The sequence below is a fragment of the Arachis duranensis genome, chromosome 8 (assembly GCF_000817695.3).
Source record: "Arachis duranensis cultivar V14167 chromosome 8, aradu.V14167.gnm2.J7QH, whole genome shotgun sequence".
NCBI classification, from domain to species: domain Eukaryota; kingdom Viridiplantae; phylum Streptophyta; class Magnoliopsida; order Fabales; family Fabaceae; genus Arachis; species Arachis duranensis.
The window spans coordinates 32,687,024-32,703,701 of NC_029779.3; the positions used below are offsets into that span (position 1 = coordinate 32,687,024).

The 16,678-nt window shown below is 35.0% G+C and overlaps 2 protein-coding genes across 4 annotated transcripts; one reads left to right on the forward strand and one right to left on the reverse strand.

The window, feature by feature from the left end:
- The first annotated feature begins 2,680 nt into the window (after positions 1-2,680).
- On the forward strand, positions 2,681-4,282 carry LOC107462256 (zinc finger CCCH domain-containing protein 2). The gene has a single exon (XM_016080838.3). It carries the CDS (start codon positions 2,818-2,820, stop codon positions 4,027-4,029), a length of 1,212 nt encoding a protein of 403 aa, XP_015936324.3. The 5' UTR covers positions 2,681-2,817; the 3' UTR covers positions 4,030-4,282.
- Positions 4,283-5,593: 1,311 nt separating this feature from the next.
- On the reverse strand, positions 5,594-16,262 carry LOC107462231 (phospholipid-transporting ATPase 2). 3 transcript variants are annotated; one of them, XM_052252721.1, is made up of 26 exons: positions 16,118-16,262; positions 15,549-15,721; positions 15,198-15,425; positions 14,448-14,661; positions 14,109-14,225; positions 13,860-13,952; positions 13,578-13,752; positions 13,320-13,486; positions 12,797-12,901; positions 12,393-12,490; positions 12,156-12,298; positions 11,665-11,761; positions 11,404-11,513; positions 11,153-11,317; positions 10,860-11,014; positions 10,701-10,781; positions 10,506-10,626; positions 9,632-9,738; positions 9,197-9,328; positions 8,799-8,952; positions 8,314-8,431; positions 7,934-8,107; positions 7,720-7,771; positions 7,358-7,485; positions 7,091-7,241; positions 5,594-6,806 (listed from the first exon to the last, which is right to left on the reverse strand). In XM_052252721.1, exons 3-26 carry the CDS (start codon positions 15,320-15,322, stop codon positions 6,471-6,473), a joined length of 3,318 nt encoding a protein of 1,105 aa, XP_052108681.1. In that variant the 5' UTR covers positions 15,323-15,425; positions 15,549-15,721; positions 16,118-16,262; the 3' UTR covers positions 5,594-6,470. The 3 variants fall into 3 exon arrangements, 2 of the variants coding, with proteins under 2 accessions (XP_052108681.1, XP_020985032.1); XM_021129373.2 differs by lacking the exon at positions 15,549-15,721 and having other exon boundaries at positions 16,118-16,247; XR_008002065.1 differs by lacking the exons at positions 5,594-6,806; positions 7,091-7,241; positions 7,358-7,485 and having other exon boundaries at positions 7,934-8,090.
- Positions 16,263-16,678: the final 416 nt, after the last annotated feature.

The window sequence follows — 16,678 nt, forward strand, 5'->3', positions numbered from 1 at the left end:
CCCATATCTTCTCTAATTCAGTTTTAAATTTCTACTACCTGTTTGGGATTATTAATTAAATGATTATTTTTCTTTTAGTATTATATTCTATAAAATGTTTTAAGTATATTGTATAGAGATAAAAAAAAAATATTCAAATCAATAAAAATATAAATTTTAAACTTCTTAATACATGGAATGTACTAACGATAGATTGAAAAAAAGGTAAAATTTAATATTTTAACTCTTTAAATAGCACTTAAAATACTCTTTAGCTTTTCTTTCTCTGGTTAAATTAAAATACAAAATATTAGTCAATTTTGATATGTGGGAAAGTTTTTTTAAGATAAAAACATTTCACAAAGAGTTAGCTAAAAAGTTGTTTGAAAATACGAATGTATAACTATGTAAAAAATTAAATATATTGTATGTATATGTGTATTCAAAATATTTATAAGGAGTTAGCTAAAGAGTGTCATTCCAAAGAAATTAGTTAAGAAAAATAAAACAGAAAGTTTTGACTCTTTGAATTGTATTATCAATATATTTGATATATTTAAAACAAAAGAATTATATTTTTATTTATAATATTATTAAAAAGTATGCCTAAAATATTTGTTAGCAGCATCCTATTTAATTATTTATAGACATTTATCAATCGCCTACTAACCAAAGTTTTATAACTAGAGACAATGGAATGTATAATTTTGTGGGCCAGTGCTGATGTTCTATAGGCACTGCTGCCCCGGTTTTTTGTTTGTTTCAATGGGCCTGGGCGTTATTTCATTATTTTAATTCAATGAAATCAGTGGGCTTCCACTGCAGGCAATAAGAGCTCCAAAATATAGTTATCTTGATAATCAAATTATTATTGGATTATTAAATTATTAATTTAATTAAAAATTATAGATTAAATTAATTAATTCAGTTATAATTAATAATTATATATAAAATTTTATTTTATTTTTTATTTTTATATTGGATTTTATCGGACTTAACCGGATTGATTTTAACTAATTTTTTTTTATCAAAATTAATTAAATTCGAGCGAATTAATTACTTCACTGATTCAAATAATAATTCAAATCAAATTAATAATTGAATTTTTGGTTCGACCGACAGAGTTGAATCGAATTGATAACTATGCTTCAAATTAAAATACAGTGCTAAACATAGGAATTAAAAAATAACTTTAATGTTAATAGATAAAAAATAATATAACCTTAAATATATATGCATTTAATAATAACAAATGAAAAAGTTTTTTTTTTTGTCTGCGATATCTTCTAACTCAAGAGTTTAAGTATTAATCTGTTATGAATTTAAATTTTATTTAAAGGTATGTTACTAACCAATAAATTATTGTATGTATAAGATGAGATTCGAAATTTTTATAATTATTTAGAAGGGGAGCCTCGGAGCAGCGGATGAGTTGAGGTCACGGGTTCAAGCCGTGGAAACAGCCACTGATATAATTATCAGGTTAGGCTGCGTACATTACAACCTTGGTTGCGGCCCTTTCCCGGACCCTGCGTTAAACGCGGGACGCTTGTGCACCGGGTTGCCCTTTTTTTTTTATTTAGAATGAATAAATTTATCACTCAATCAACTCAAATTAGTTAACTAATGAAAAAGTTATGATAATTATATATTGAATTGCTATTATGTAATTAACAATAATTTACAATTACTGCAATTTAAGTTACTCAACGGCCTACACCAGCACTATTCATGGCTCCTCATCCGCCACATATTATCACATTTTATTTGAGGTTCAACCACTTCACTTTCTTCAGTAGTTGAACCATTATTTTATAAACAACCAGCACAGTATATATTTCATTTTCCTTAGATACTTTTGCCCTTAGCTTGCTTTAGACTCACCATGCTTTCAATCAATAACATTATTATAGCGTTCTTAAAAGCTAGACAAATTCACTAAACACAGACATTATTTATAAAAAAAAATATAAACTTGGTCCCAAAAAATCAAATAAATAAATAATAGAGACCAATTATTCCTATTTGTTTCGATCATGTCAGTAGATAAAAAAAATAAAAATAAAATAGACAAGTTTTCACACTAGCTGTTTTTACTACTATTTAAATGTCCGTATTTTATATTTTGATAATCTTAGTAAATAGGTTTGGTAAGTTATTTTAATTTTGAAGGACAATCAGTCAAAATTTCTTTTCTGGTAACGCTTTTTTATTTTCAGTCAATGAGAAGAAAAAGAGAAAATAAATAAAAAAATATAAATAAAAGGGGATGTGATAAAGCTAGAAAAAATAACAAAAGAGATGCAATGAAACTAACATATATATCGAAATGGTAGTCAAATTGAAAAAAGTCTCTTATATGAGAAGATGGAGCCCTCATTTCATGTGATCTAGAATTCTCATGCTACCTGTGATGCCAACATCATCCATCCTTTAATAAATTAAATAGATAGATTAAGAAGAGAGAAGAGATATTTGATACATTTCCCCATTATACATATTCGTATTCATAGAGGTCTTAGAACAATTACACATAGCCAAAATCACTGTCTTCAATGAACTATGAAACTGCCACATACCCCTCTTTTGCATGCTCATCTCAAATGTTGTGAAGCCACGCACCTATCCCCACACCACCATCCTTCTCACTATTTCTCTCTCTTTATCTCTCTCTCCCCTCAACTTCCCTATATAACTTGCCCCTTATTTTCCTCTTTATCAAACACATACAAACCCCATTATCATATTTGCACGCTCGCTTCCTTCCTCTTCCCCCTTTCTTTTCCAAACACATACTATCATATAGGATACACAACAAAACTGTGGCCAAACGCCGAAATGAGTATCTGTTCCGATCAGCAGCACCATCACAAGTTTTACCCTTCTCAACAACTCCTTTCTCCTAAGAAGTCCCTCAGAGATATTGACGTTCCACCAAGGAAGCTCCTCACCCGTCGAGCCGCCGCCGTCGACGCCGGTGAAATGTTCTCCGACGACACGCTTTTTCAGAAATTCCTCCCTTGCAACAACCCTGCTGACGATTCTGGCTCTGACGGCGACGACCCTTACTCGTCCGACCACTTCCGGATGTATGAGTTCAAGGTCCGCCGTTGCACTCGCAGCCGGAGCCATGACTGGACTGACTGCCCTTTTGCCCACCCCGGCGAAAAGGCCCGCCGTCGCGACCCGCGTCGGTATCACTACTCTGGAACGGTCTGTCCGGAATACCGGCGCGGCGCGTGCAGCCGTGGTGACAGCTGCGAGTTTGCACACGGCGTCTTTGAATGCTGGCTCCACCCTGCAAGGTACAGAACCGAAGCATGCAAAGATGGAAAGAACTGCAAGAGGAAAGTGTGCTTTTTCGCGCACACTCCGAAACAACTGAGGATCCTTCCAGTTACAATGAGTACTTCGAATGACATCTCTCCATGCAAGAAGAACAAGCTTTTCCTGAACCCTTCGTCAGGTTCTTCTAGTAACAATAGCTGCTGTTTGTTCTGTCACCACTGTGCCGGTGGTGGTGGTGCTGTTAATTCTCCAACTTCAACGCTTTTAGGCATGTCCCGTTTTTCGCCGCCGCTCTCACCATCGTCCTCCGCCACGTCGCCTCCGGTTTCTCCGATTAGTAGGCTGTCCCGCTACGGTGCGTGTCGTGGTGGCGGTGGTGGTGGTGCCAGTAACTTGAGTTACAAGGACGTGGTTAATGAATTGATGAGTTCTTTGGAGGGTTTGAGTTTTAGCGACGGTTTGAATTATAGCGACGTTTCAGGTGTTTCTGCTGCAAAAGTAGCAACTAACATGCCCTGGGTTGATGTTCCTCTGAATTGTGAGGATCAGCAAGAGTTTATTTTTTCTCCGTCTTCTCCAATGATGATGACCCCAACAAGAAGCTGTGATGATGATGGGAAATTTTCGAGGTTTTTTATTGGCAACGAAAACAGGGTGGTTGCTCATAAATCTAATTCCGATGCTAATATTTCTAATGATATTAATGGTGCGAATAATTGCCCAGCTCCTGATCTCGGATGGGTGAATGATCTTCTGATGTAGAAGTTGAAGATGATGATGATGAGGGAGTTAAGAAAATGGTCAGGATGATTAGCAAGTGTAAATACTATGGCGTCTATTGTTAATTATTGTTTTCTAAGTATTGTTTTGTTTCATTGCTTTCTGAATTTGTTGCCAAGTTTGCAACTATTCTGTAATTTGTGCATTTGAATTTATAATTTAATTTCATCTTGTTTTTGCCTTATTATGTATAAAGGAGTGTGCTTTGATTATTCATGTTCTTTTGGTTCGTTCTCTTCATTTTTTTTTTCTGAAATAATTTTATTCTGACGTGTGACGTATTCAATTGGCCTTATCTGATTTAGTAGCGGTACCAACTATTAACGTGGGGAACTAACCCTAAATTGGAGAAAAGCTAATTCTATGGGATGAGGAATCAGATCAGTATGATATTTTGTTTTCTGTTAGCTCTTGCAGGTAAAGAAAGAAGATTCGTACACATGGCAAGCATGCAAGCCATGTCGTGGATAAGATAAATATTAGATTTTGTTTTGTTTTCCTCTTTGGGTAAATAGATTATCTTGGTAGTCTTTTATAGCACCTTGAATATTTCATCTCTATTAGGCATAGAAAAGCGTTGACAAGGATGATGATGAGGTAGGTACCAAAAATGGCGAGTGATTTGAAAGTTATGAGAGAGATAAATAAGATGACGGAGTAGATTGCAATTTAAACGTCGCTGCCATGCTAGCTTAGTAGAGAATCTTGGAAAACAATGGAAGCCAGAAAAGCTATCTGACCTGGCACGCCTGTCATTTTACTTTTTATTTTTTGAGTAAAGTAAATGGACAAGCGAAATATATATATCATTTTTCTTCACCCATCGATCTTGCGCAGCCATCTTCTGATTTGAATCGAATTAAAACTAAAATGTACTAGCTAGCTAGCAAACGTAGTATATATTTAGTAATCATGTTTATAAGTTAATAATTTCCCGGTAACATGAAGAGCCATAGTTCAAGTCTCTATCAAATACCGTGGGAAATCTAATCGCTGGAATGTTTAATATAATTTTGTTTTCTGTAGTTAATATAATTTAATGAGTTTTACTAATTTATGTCTTAAGAATAAGAATAGCAGAACTTATTTTTATAAAAATTGTTAAAAAATAAACGCTCTATTCTTATTTTTATAAAAATTGTTGAAAAATAAACGCTTTTATATTTTTAATTGTGGAATAGATTAAAAATATTAAAAAATGTTAGAGGTACATGAAAATAATCATTAAAATTAGTTATTAGTATAAAATATACATTAAAAATAAATTAAATTATATATATTTATATATATATATAATGATTAATTTTAGTGTGTAAATAAATTTTTTAAGTATTATTATATTTTTAAAATATAACGGACAAAGTTAACTAAATCCTAATTTAATTTAATGTTGAAATCAATTCGAGTAGTCATTTGTTGCCAGTTTCAATTTTTCACGGTTTTGGAGAAGTGCTACTGGTAGTTATTGGCAACTCATGGTTGCCGGTTTGTGACCATCTGGGTTACCTATTGATGGTAGCTGCCATAATAACCTCACAAAATGATGTAGACAACAGAATGGCATCCACTATAACAATTACCAAGTTTTGGAGTCGTGTCTATTAACCCCTTCCTCTTTCACTTTCACTCTTTGTCTTTTCCTTGTTAGAAGGAAATAAACAGAGCATACACTGAGTGACGAGGAGCCCATACTTTCATGCTTGTGATTTTGTTCAACATTGGTTGGGTACAGAGAACTACCGACACATGTGAATGGTACGTTTTTTGGTGATAGGCCGATTTACTTTATCTTTCTGCATGCACAACGCAAATTTGCCGCTGAAAGATTCTCAATGCTCGCCATGCATGGCGTGCACCTTCATGCATTTATATCTCAATCATGCTACCTTTACATGCAGTTTGAAGCTTAGTTCAGCTGTGCGCTGGGTTATTCCATCTGCAGATTCCTACGTATGTTAAACACTGCTCCATGGAAGAACACTGACACATTATAATCAGAGTTGAAAAACAGTCTTACATCAAAGTAACTTACATGGTAAAGGAAAAAGTTGAGCCAATTACATCTTTAAGGAAATAGTTCTTGATAAAATAAAACAGAAAAATAGAAAATAAAATCAAGAAATGAAAATACCGATTCGTATGAACAATTATCTAGTGGCACTATATAGGAATCTTGTTAACAAAACTATATTCTCAAGAACTAGTTAAGTCACCAAATATGAAAATGCAATAAAACATAATCATGAGTAAATTAAATTACAGGTGAGAAATAAAAATTGAATAGATATACATTTATCACGAACAATAATTATTTCTTGTGATACAGTCAACTAAGAACTAACACTAGGCTTCGTTAGTAAAGATCAAAAGGGATATACAAACCAAGCTGCGGCAGCTAGAGCTCTTCCAACTGCATGATGCTTTCAGTTATCCTTGCAGTTCCTAGAGTAGTTAGGCAGCGATGATCTTGACTGTGACTGAAAAAAATCAAATGGCGTTCCTGAAGATCTTCTGGTGGCATTTGGAGAATCTGACAACAGAGGTTCATACACAGGATTTCTGTTCTTGGGTTGTGTTATTGACAGGGTAGAAACATCTTTCTCTATAAGTGGTCGGGGTTGAGGCTCAATGGTACCAAGAGACACAATTGGTCCCCCGAGGCGTTCAGCCTGCTGAAGTGTGTTGATTTTGCTCGGTCTATATGTATATCGGAAATACTTGATAGCGAGGATTGGACTCATCCCGGCTGCAGTCATGAGCTGTATGGAATTACAGTTGCCGTCAAGTGATTTATGTTAACTAGTTAATATATTTCGATACAGCAAGAAAACAGATACTTGAATATTATCAGGAAGGAAAAAGAAAACCAATGGATGTGGGGGTTTGGGATTGAGTGAAACTTGGGGATAAGATTTCATAGAGTGTGAAATCGCATTGCATTGACTAAGAGCACAGAAGCAGCAGGGAATGATAGTTTTCCCTTTAAGTGTGAAGAACTTTTCATAGCGTGCAAAAACTGTTATAAAGATATAAAGATGCTTACAAAAATTGATATCCAATATGACGGTTGTCGACACAACCGAAACATAATTGTATACATCCCTGATGCAGGAAGAGCACTGAAGATCCAGTTGATAGCATAAAACCCAGCTAAATTACCCCATATAGCAAGATGTTGCAATATTGTAAATGAACTGCAGGAATCAAAACAAGAAGCCAGAAATGAAACGAGAGAAATTTTGCGGATAGAAGTGTGTGCTCCCTAGAATGATAAGCAAAGGGATAAATAGTAACAGCTGTTATAGCTTACTTGGTCTCCATCGCCACTACAAAAGCCTGCAACCAAATACAACCGGAGAGTGCAACCATTGAAACCTCCTCCATTTCACTCTTATCATAAGCATAAGCATGTATGCTTATAAGAAATACAACTACTGCCTGCAAATCACAATCAACACCAGTGACAAATCAATTGACATATCATGGTATAAAACAGTGTATTTTGTTAGAGCAAAAGGAATTTAAGATTTATAGGAATGATGCATTCATCATAACTCATGATTGATAAGCTTTCTACGAACTCATCATCTCCCTAATTTATAAATAATTGAGTGTTGACCTGTTTTCACTTTTCAGTATAAATACCAAAATGTGCTGACAAACAAGACTCACATGGAAGAGAGATCGCCCAAACCATCCAGCAAATGTACTGGGATTTAGAAGCCTGTTCAAATAATTACAGTTGATTTAATGATTACCAATTTTCACAGCACTGTAATAAGCAGTGACTACCAAATAATAACAACAACAATTTCAGTTGCACCGAACTGAAACATAAGACGACAGGATAGCATTTGACACAGTAAGGTTAAAGGCAATGTCAAACCTCCCAGCTTGGCAATAAAATAAAATTTGAGGATGCTGAATCACAGTTTCCTCGCTAAGATCTTTGTCAAGCACACTGACTAGAACAGGAACACTTGTGTAGAAAACATTATAAGCCATCAAGCTGACAGAATTGAAGAGGCTGGTTCCAGAGACCCCTGAAATAAATGAAAAGCTGAAAATGCAATCATTAGTGCCAAAAAAAATTAGGATAAAGAGGAATAGGAATGCACCTATTGCAATGCAAATTTCATACTAAGAATCACTACAGAGGACTGTAGTGAAAGGAAAGAGTTTTGCAGTAGCATCTGCTTTCAAAATAATTTGCAGGTTACATGCATGGTAAAGCAAAAAAGAAGGCCATTATTAGTAGAAACTCACAATATTTGGATAAAGCATATCAGTAGGGATTTGTAGAATGAATACTGAGAAAGAAATGCTGTCCGGTTGTAAGAGTAGCGGCCATGGACTAGAATTAATCTTTTCAAGAATCGGAACTCTGCAAGTTAACCCCCACCAAAAAATAATATCAATGCGTTAGTTGAAACCTAGTGTTCATATGACAAATAAATAAAAGAAAAATAAAAGGGAGACTGAGAACCACCAATCCGCCTCTAATTTCCAACCACTGAAAATAAAAGCCTTCAGAAAAATGCTAGGACAAATTATGGTTGCTAGATAACATGGACGAATGATTGATAAAGATTACAAATACCAGAAAGAAGCAAAAGTTGAACCATATGAAGAAATTGTTGATAGAATTTTAGATGAGAAAAATGGAATATACTAGGTGAAGAGTGTTAGATAACTAATCTACACAATTACACATCATCATTGCACAAGGCAAAATGTATTGAAAGACTCACTTCCAATACTGTAATCAGCTGCTCTTGCTGCCTGCAATCCTTCTCTGCCACTGATGCCCACGCCGATATCAGCTTGTTGTATCATCCTTACATCATTCCCACCATCACCAATTGCCAACGTTCTATAATCGCATGATTTTAAGATTTGTACAAGCTGCAGCAAATAATGATAAAACAGAGTAAACCAAATTGTCTGCTATACTGCATCAGAGACAATGATAAGAGCAGTAAATTCCCCAGGAAGAAAATATAAGTTATATCTGTCTAATCTCCCCCTCATTAGTCTGATCAACAAACTAAAACTTTAATGACTATGGCAGCACAGGCCGACCATAATTTAAATCATAAATCTTAAAACAACAGTAGGTATACATGGATCAAGTTGTCAAAAACAAAACCTGAGCCTTTTGGGATGGTGTCACGCGACAACATATGGCAGTCCTTGACAATATTGCCAGCTCAGTGAAAGCTTTGCGGTAGTGATTAAGTGCAAAATCAAGAGCCCAGCCATCAATAACAAAAGCCACATCCTATTTATGAAAAAGGAACAAGGAACAGATGACCTTCAAAGCATTTTAATAAGTTAATGCATGCTTGCTAAAAAGAATTTCCTAGTGTAAACAAGCAGAATATGATTTTTTTTTCTTTCATAACAGAAGAATTTGAGAGGAAATGAAGTAAGGTGACAATCACAACAGCAAAAAAAATGATATACCTTGCTAAAGGAAACCACAAATTAGAAAATCCAAAATAACCAAGATAAGTAACATAAAGTATGCAATGTTTCCCCAATCTCTGGATCCTAAGTAGTTTCGGGCACGTATCAGCCATACCTTAGGTTCCGAGGTAGTTATCCGCATTGTAAGAAGCACTCGCTCTAAACTTCTACGAACCTCATCCTCCGTTTTTCCATCAATTGATAGAAGCTGGCCCTTCGGCTCTACCAAATTTGAGAGGAGGGGATTGAAAGGATAAAGCTTCTTTTAAATATTCTCATCAAAAATTGAAAATTTACCAAAGATTGCGCAACATTAATTAAAGAAAAAATATTAAATCAATGGGTACAGAAAGCTATGCTAGCTCTTAAAATAGCAGACTTGTGCAAAACAGATGGGAAATTCAGCTTGAAACAGTTATGTAAACTGTAATGCGTAGTTTACCTGTGTTGGTAAGCTACCCCAGAGAACAAGAAGCTTCAGTTTTTTAAGCCCCAAGAGCAGAAATTGAGATCATTTCAAACTCAACTTATTTATTCTAGATATTTCCTGATTTTAAACTTTTGTATCTTGCAAACTGTAAAAGCATTAGATAGTTTACATGGAGGGTTCAGGTCAATGCTTTTACCAATTATGTATTGAATTTAAGCACAAGGTAGGTGCAACTATGCAATATAATATTTACTCTTAAACCACAAATGGCTCATACTTGAGGATATAAATACCATTTATGTACCTCTAATTAATAACTGATCTTTTAAGAGAATTCTGTCATGATAGAACCTATGAGCACAGTAGTGGTTTGAGCGCATCCACCTTGTGCTCTCTTTTTGGGAAAATGAAACATACAGCACAGCAATGTAGGATGAACACACAGATATGTTTTTTAATCCCCAAATAAAATAGAGGATGGGATAGAAACAAAGGATCATATCAGGACCAACAAATATAAGAAAACTACAAATTTCACCATGGTCACAATCTGAACTACCTGGGGAAATAAAATTGCATGACAGGGCAATTTGTATGGCAGTATTCTGCTTGTCTCCTGTTAGCATCCAAAAATTTATTCCAGCTTTTCTTAGAGTTTCTATTGTTTCAGGAACTCCATCCTAAAAAATGTCAAGTAAAAAGAAAAAATAATCATAATCATATGAAGTCATATGCAATTACACCAAATACTAACCTGTAAACGATCCTCTATGGCTGTAACACCAAGAACTTCCAAATTATGTTCTATTCTTTGGCAGACCTCAGCTACTCTCCACTGTGATAGATAGTATACTGAGAAATTCAATTCGTAAGAGTTACTTTATAAAAAATCATTGACAAGAATGCCATTTACCTCTCTATCAACCAAAGTGCTATTGGCCTCTTTAAACATTAAAGACCATTCTCGATATTCATCTTCTCTTAATTCACGCCAAGCCAAACATAGTGTGCGTAGTCCCAGGTGAGCATATTGTTCCACAGCTTCAATGAAGTTCCGAGTTTGCTGCCCTGCAGTAAGAAATCGTGTCAAACAAATAGATGCATCAAACTTTCAAACTCTGGGTGACCAATTAACAAGAACATGGATCCAAACAAAATCCCTAATTACATAATATTTGGTTGTCCTGAAATATATAAATAACATACCAGTACGAGCATAAGGAAGAATAGCCTCATCTGCTCCTTTCGACAAAAGAAGGATCTTTCCATTTTGACAATCTCTCAACACTAGTGACATTCTTTTCCTGTCTGAGGTGAATTCTAAGGTTTCCAGCACTTCATATTGAAGTATTGAGGAGTTAAATTTGACTTCTGAAATATATAAAAATAAAATATTTATGAGTTCAATTAGCCAACAGATCAGTCATGCTTCCACAAGAATAGCAAGGAACATGTACCGAGAATGTTTCCACTCTTGTTGAAGAACACCATATGCAAGTGAGCAGCAGCTTGAACAAGAGCATCCTCATCCTGAGATTGTGCCTTATACAATATATCTCCAGTTTTGCTATGGAGAATCGCCCCCAGCAAAAAAAACACAAATAAATAAATATGCTCAAGCTTATGAAAAATATCCTAAATTCCTAACAAGAATATGCCAGTCTTAAGTTCTTAACACTTGGCACATCCATGTACTAGCAAGGATTAGGCAGAATCACCTTTGTGTAGGTATGACGGTATTACATATTGCCATAATTGTAAGAAACTGTACAACATCAGGTGAACCACTGGAAACAGCATGGAGAAGCTCTACATCTGCAGATCAAATGATGTAATTAACTTAAGACGTGAAACTTCAGCTAAAAACAAATCCAGAAGAACATATATCTTCGTAAAAGATTCAGTGGTTCAGCTAAACAGTCTGCAAGTCAATGCATATGCAGTGAGGGTGAAAAGAAGGAACAAAAGTGAATTCCACATGCTCCTATATAAAATTGAATAATTAAGCTTCTGTCTACTAATTTAGACAATCTTTAAAAGTTTTAAACTTTTGCCTACGCATTAACAATATGCACCTGAGGAGTCTTTCAATATATGTGAAAATTTTCAATCTTGATCATGTGAAATGATATACTTTTAACTTAAGATATTTAAATACAACTATTTCACATCAGTAAGATAATAAGAGAATTCCATCAAACAACCAGACCTTTCAATGCATCGCCATTTTCATTTCCATAAAAAATGCCGCTAATACAGCATCTTCTAAATATCATCTTATTCTCAGTCAAGGTGCCTGTCTTGTCAGTCAAAATGTACTCAACTTGTCCCAAGTCCTCACTTATCGCTGTACTGCCACACATGACAAGCATAATTCAAAATAAATGAATGTGTCCCTGGTAGTTACTAGAAAGTACTTGGTACTCAAAATATTTCTCCCACTTACTTTGTTGCATTGGATGGAGTACTAGTCTCAAGGTCAACCATTCGATGGTCCCAATCAATAAACTTTGCATACAGGCCCTTCACGAGATCTAGAGATACCTGCAAGAGATGCAGTAGTTAGCTGCATCAGCTTTTAAACTGTTTCTTTCAACATATTTAAAACAGGCTTGAAATCATCCATTGATAAAAGATAATTGGTGCAACCGCTGAAAGTAGCAATGAAAAGGAAATAATTGTCTATATCCCTCCATTATGTTCATGAGATCATTCATGCTCTACTGCAATGGACTATAGCTTTCTATACTGAAGTTAGTTTTTTATTTTTTGAATTGACAAGAAAAATTGTGTATTGAACTTATAAATGCACCATAATGCAAGTCCAACACCTATCTTAAACCAGCTCACCTTAATTGAAATGGGTATCATGATGGAACAAAGAAGCTCGAACCGCAGAGGGATGATCAATAGTTCATACCAAGGGCCTTTATCAGGGTAAAGAACATACCATTGCTATAAACAAACAGAGAAAAATTAGCATCAACCAACATGCACCTTTAGGGTAACAAGTCAAAACATGGAAGCTTAAAGACAACAATTACAGATGAGGCATTAAAACATGGAAAAAGCTTAAACAGAAAGAAGAGTGGAAAACACTTATTGAAGAATAGAATGGCAACATGACAAGGAAAATACAAACTTAGCATCCACCACAAAAAGAAAACTGGATAACCTGGAATCCTAAAATGTGGAATAAATCTATAGCATGTTTAGAAACAAAACAAATTATGATGGGTGCAAGTTGCCAAGCTCCCTCAACAGAAAGAAAAGAGATGGAGGACGATACTACTATACACAGATAACATAGATTGCTGAAATTCAATAAAATTTTGGGTGCATAAGAAACTTGAGTTCAGAAATGATAGCATACTTTCTTTGCTTCTGTGTCCTTCCACACATTACCCGCTATGCCAAGAACCATTACAACAACAATTTGGAATACAAATATAGCACCAGTCAACTTGTCTATCATGGCATCCATAGCAGTGAGCTTTGGTTCTGGTATACCTCTACTCATGCCCAATTTGGTTTCGTTGCCTGAAGAAATATTGTGTGGTCAATGCATATTATTGGATTTTTTCAGAAGAAATATCTGATTTCATGAGTATAATGTTATCCATGTACTTGCCTGTGTACACAGCTACTCCACATGCCCACTCAGTGTTCCGTAAGTAACATGACTGGAGAACTGTGTTTTTAATGGTTAAAGGGCATATATCATTATCAATAAATGGGGGGAACAACCGCATGTTGGCATCAAACCTTCTGATGTCTTTATTTGGAGTGGGACACTCGATTACACCCTAGACGCACACATACACACACAAAAGAAGAAAGTAATTAATTCATTGTTCAGTATAAACAGTTTTGTCAGTAAAACTGCTAGCTAGTTACTGTAATAAAAATTTACCTTAATTTTGTGCAATAGTTCAACATCAATTCCCATGCAGGCAGAAGGTATGACTCTTGTCTTCAGATCAGTTTCACCATCCATTGCAGCAGTCTGAACAACATGCTATATCATAAGCTCTTTGAAATGCATATAATGAAACATGGTCTTTCCACAAACAAGAAAGATAAAGAAGAATGCTGGAACTATGTTGTCTGCAATGCCACAGAGTGCGTGTATCAATTTTAGCATGTTTCATGTCAAGCTTACCTCTATATAGCAAAGTCCTTGTGGATCAGAGGAGCCAATCAAAACAAGGTCACAAGGCACTTCATCATTTTCACGTAGCCATACTATATTACCTACATGAATATCCTGGGCTTGGATCTACAGCACCATCCATACAAGCATACCAGAAAAGAAGGGGAAAAAAAGCAAGAAAAGAACATTAGATTTACATATATAAAGAAACATGTTATATAATTTATTTAACAAATGAAGAAGCTTATGTAACTTCCACTTCCTACAGTAACGAATGCAGAATAAGTCAAAAAGTCATAACAAGCAGTGAATAAATATATCTTTAAGAAAATCAAACATATTTCATACAAGTTTCTTGATGCCATTTCTGACAACCCAGACTTCTTTCTCATTTGCCTTCTTGTCTGACAGGTATCTATGGTAATCATCCCATGCCTCTTTTGTTGCAGAGACTGCAAAAATGAAGATAAGTGGACCCCATGTACTGGCAGGATTTACTGGAGTGATGAGAGACCATAGCTGTAGGCAAGCTATCAGCAAAAAGTACTGATTCATGAACCGGCTGAAAAAGGGGCAAAATTAGATGGAATAAGGAAAGAGCCAAGGCAATGTTTAAATAATTGACAGGAACAAGTCATATTAGATATTCAAATTTCAATATAAATTTAAAAAAAAAAAAAAAACTGATATTGAATTGCACAGCATAAAATTGAAAAAGACAGGCCAAATCCCTAATCTAGGATTAATTACATGAATGTCAAGTAAAAAATTGTGCACAATCATCCAAATCAATATGTGCAAGCTTATATTTTATATTTGATACTACATTCTTCTCTAATCTCTGAAGTCTGAACTCTGAATTCCTCATGAAAATTAAAAATGCATGTCTAAACACTGCAAAACACACATGGTATATCTTGGGGCGGAAAAAGAAAAATTCACTCCATTCAATCAAAAGTTTGTTATTCAATATCAGAGAAGATGACAGCGAAGGAGGTCATGCAGTAGAACCATGTAAATTATTCATGATTTTGCACCAACGTTACAGCACTAGTAGTTAAAATAGAGAGTAAAAAATACCATGTGCAGAAAGATTACCTGAACTGTTCCCATAAATTTTTCGGAATAAAGTTCAGCACAGTATACTTTCTGTTTGATATACGATTATCACAGTATAAATCATGAGCTGATTCATCATCATTTATATAAACATAACGCTTCATTGTTAAGCCCCGAGCATCTACTAGCTTATGTTATAGATATCTTCTACACCTTCACCACAATGCTCAAAGAGAACAATTGTGAAATATCCAAAATAGTCACATTCTGCAATAAACAAGGAGAAGGGAAAATGATGTAAGACTTGTATATAAATTTTATTATGATAAGGAAGAGAAATAGGGAAGGTCTAAACAAATTTTCTCTCCATTACAAAAATAAAAAAAGCACCATAGTTATGCAGGACTGCAGGTCACTTCAGCACAACAAACACCATGCCATCCTTGACAATTCTAACTCCTAGAAGTTACTCAGCATGCAACTTATAATCTGTTATGCATAACCCCTTATGCTACCACATCCAACTGAATTTAGTTTCATCACATGTGCTACACCAAGTTTAACTACAAAAACTCCAGAACAATCAGCTGAATATCCGAGAAATTCTCACAGCAAATAATAAAAGAAGTCCATATTCTAATTACAAAAACAACAATCAGTTTCAAATGTTCATCACGCCAATACTGGTTGCCGTAAGCCCGAGGAACAAATTCACTGAACAGAGCCGGAAAATATTCATAATATATCATTCGCCATATAAATTTGAAAAATTAAGCTACGTTATTGTTCTCCACAGATCGATTTAAACCAAATTATCATGTATAAACGAGCTCCCTCATTCAGTTAACAAAACCTCACACCTCATCAGCTAATTACGCCAATGAAAAAGTCCTAACGCTAATGAAATGAAATCAATTCAACAACGAAACACACTAATTGATGAAAATCGAAGGGAGTACCAATCAGCTAGGAACCTAGTGAAGGTTAACGCGATCTAATTTAGTAGTTTAATACGAATCGTCACGCGGCATGTAAACTATGCAATCGCTTCCAGACACAGATATTGAGAGAGAGAGAGAGAGAGAGAGAGAGAGAGAGAGAGAGAGAAGGAGTTGTTGAAGGTGATCGAGAAATGTTGGAGTGCGATCGTTCCCGTTCCCACCATTGACTATGGATGGGTTCGTTTCATGTTATTGTTTGTAGCTTCCAATTAAAATCATGTGTCCTATACACTCCACTGCTACTTCCCATCCACCATTTCCAACCCGTTTTTTTTGGACTCTTCTCACATTTCCTTTCTTCTTCTGTTTTATTAGTTTTGTTTCTTTTCGTTGCAGTTTCAAGTCTTTTTGATTAGACAGCCCAATTATTTTTGGTCCTGAAAGCCCATTTATGGTGGACAAGATCATCTTTGTATTGATGTGCTCCCAAAACTGATAGGGTTAAAGAAAAAAAAAGAGTCCATTATCATATTTAAATTTTTCTGATAATTTCCACAATTTTATATATAATTTTGTTTT